Below are 3,247 nucleotides of genomic sequence, written 5' to 3'. Positions count from 1 at the left end.
TCATCATCATCATCATCATAATCATCATCATCATCAGTATCATCATACTACTACTACTACTATTGCTACTACTACTACTACTACTACTACTACTACTACTACTACTACTACTACTACTACTACTACTACTACTACTACTACTACTACTATTACTATACTACTACTACTACTACTACTACTACTACTACTACTACTACTATTACTACTACTACTACAATTACTACTACTACTACTACTACTACTACTACTACTACTACTATTACTACTACTACTATTACTACTACTACAACTACTACTAATACTACTACTACTACTACTACTACTACTACTACTACTACTACTACTACTACTGCTACTGCTGCTGCTACAACGACTACTACTACTACTACTACTACTACTACTACTACTACTACTACTACTACTACTACTAACTACTACGACTACTACTACTACTACTACTACTACTACTACTACTACTACTACTACTACTACTACTACTACCACTACTACTACTACGACTACTACTACTACATCATCATCATCATCATCATAATCATCAGTATCATCACCATACTACTACTACCACTCCTACTACTACTACTACTACTACTACTACTACTACTACTACTACTACTACCACTACTACTACTACTACTACTACTACTACTACTACTACTACTACTACTACTACGACTACTATTACTACTACTGCTTCTGCTACTACCACCACCACTACTACTACTACTACTACTACTACTACTACTACTACTACTACTACTACTACTACTACTACTACTACTACTAGTATTATCAACATCCTTACCACCATCATCAATATTATCATCATCATCATCATCATCATCATCATCATCATCTTCATCATCATCATCTTTATCACTGACAGGAGCCATGATGGGCGATGCCTTCTTGACAGATCCCGGAAGAAGCCCTATGAAATACGGCGCAGCTCTCCTCGTTCTTTTCGTCTTTCTGTTTGTCATGGGTATCACTGTTATACTAAATATCGCATGGTTTGACTACCCCGATCAAGTCTACAGCTAAAGATATATTATCATTATTATTATTCTTATTCTTCTTCTTCTTCTTCTTCTTCTTCTTCTTCTTCTTCTTCTTCTTCTTCTTCTTCTTATTATTTTATTATTATTATTATTATTATTATTATTATTATTATTATTATTATTATTATTATTATTATTATTATTATTATTATTATTATTATTATTATTAATGTTTTGTGCTATGTTGTCTTGTAGTATGACTCTCGCCTTCGGATCGGAAGGTCTAGGGTTCGAGTCAGGTCTGTATAGTTGAGTCCTTGGATAAGGCTCTTTACTCACATTCTCTCACGGTACTCGTGTGTAAATTGAGTATCTGACCTTTAACAGCGTTGTCTCTGTCCTAAAAATGTAATATCGCCTAACAGGCGTCATGTCTCATCCTGTTAAGTGTTGCTGTTAGTTAGGGTCGCTTTGTAAACCGCTTTGAGTACGTTTTGTGGACATTGCATTATATAAATGCTCATGTTTTTTGTGATTTTAAAAAAATTTATATTTTTATACTACATTTGAACCAATCAATTTTTTCAACTTATGTCTTTGTTTGTTTGTTTGTTTGGTTTTTTTTTCACTGCGATATTTTGAAAAAATATTTTCTTTTCATTGACATTAGAGGCCATGACACAGATGTATTTTTTTTTGTTTTCTTTTAAATTTTTTTTTTAATGTTATATTACCGACGTGCACTTATTTGCAGGTCTGATAACCCAATTCGTTTTGGGCTCATTGTTGTAATGGAAATCTCAAAAAAATGACGCTGAATATTATCTATTACAATAATGTTAAACTAGACCCATAATTGCGTTCGGATGTCAGACCTGCATATATGTACACGTCGAATATTACCCAACAATCTAAAACTGTTTGACTCTGTCTCTTTTCCATTCATAATTGAAAAAAATAACATCTTGTTATTTTGTCTCAATTTTAAATTTACGGACTTTGCCTGGGGATTCAATTGGATCCAGGTTTTTTTAAAAAAATCTCTCTGTAATGATAGCCCTCTTGATTAAAACTGTATTACTTCGGGGTATCTGGGTAGGGTTCCTGACCTCCCATGGTGGGCAGGGAGGTACTTACTGTGTCTTCTATCCCCTTATATCTCTTTTCCAACTTGCCTTCTGTCTTTGTCTTTGAATGAGATTACTTGGTTTTGTCTTGGTCCTGGCCTGATACCTTGATTGAGAGTGAAACAGCCAAATGTATAGTTAGTTAGTGTAAATCATCTCTCTGTTATGTACTGTATTATGTTTTGTTTACATGTTATCTCTAATTTGTAAACATTTGAGTGTATTCCTCTTAGTGAGGACCTGTGCTCAACATTTAGGTGATCTCAAACTAAGTACTTTGATAATGTGCTCTTGGAATCTACATCTGTTTCCTATTTGAACCAATTTCCCTTTGTCTTACCTTTTCTTTGGTGTACTTTAATTTTAATTCTAGAACTTTTTACTATCCCATATTTTTCCTTTTTACTGGCGCTGATAATGACCAAAATGTGTTGCAAGCGCCGTAAAAAACCTTAAAAACAAAACAAAAAAACCAACAAAAACAACTTCGGGGTGTTTTAGATGATCACTTAGGTTATTGAATTCAGAGACACATATGAACGACTTGTGTTAAATGTAGATCTTTAATGAGTACAATAGATGTTACTTTCTTGGATTGTTAAGACTAAAATCTCACACGTATTTCTCATCATTTTTTCACTTTGTACCATAATTATGGAGTTGACACATTGTAATATAAAATGCTGGAATAGCGGTAGAATTGGTGAACATTATTCATTATTCTTGATGTGATATTCTTCTCGTGTTATTAATTTGCAATTTTTGTTATTACAAGACTCTGAAGAACTTACGCTTTTATCGATAATGATTAATTGATATTGTCAAATTGTGAGAAAAAAATCGCAATGCTCATCTTGAAAATATGGGCCAAATGTTCATAGTACGATCAAAATAATTTAATTCTTTAAAGTGATATATATTAAGCTGCTTGAAGCTGTGGTCTGTAAAAAGAATGTAATGAACAAACTTGAATTGAATAACAGCTTCGAAAATTAACAAAATACCAAGCACTAAACGTTTCGGGATGGCTTCTTCAACTAATTACAAAAACAATATATTTGGGTGGTGTTCCTGACCTCCCATAGTGGTCAGGGAAGTACA

The 3,247-nt window shown here is 33.1% G+C and overlaps 1 protein-coding gene across 10 annotated transcripts in view; it reads left to right on the top strand.

The window, feature by feature from the left end:
- Nucleotides 1-3,024, top strand: part of LOC144979687 (rhomboid-related protein 2-like) — a 35,740-nt gene extending 32,716 nt beyond the window's left edge. For all 10 annotated transcript variants that reach the window (XM_078926597.1, XM_078926602.1, XM_078926600.1 and 7 more), the window contains one exon: nucleotides 905-3,024. In XM_078926597.1, the coding sequence (XP_078782723.1) occupies nucleotides 905-1,062 (158 nt within the window). In that variant the 3' untranslated portion in view covers nucleotides 1,063-3,024. The remainder of the gene's footprint in view (nucleotides 1-904) is intronic.
- The last annotated feature ends 223 nt before the right edge of the window (nucleotides 3,025-3,247 follow it).

This window comes from Berghia stephanieae, chromosome 9 (assembly GCF_034508935.2).
Source record: "Berghia stephanieae isolate SIO BIC M18660-M18661 chromosome 9, UCSD_Bste_1.3, whole genome shotgun sequence".
Taxonomy (NCBI): domain Eukaryota; kingdom Metazoa; phylum Mollusca; class Gastropoda; order Nudibranchia; family Aeolidiidae; genus Berghia; species Berghia stephanieae.
This window is presented reverse-complemented; position numbering and strand designations above follow the sequence as displayed.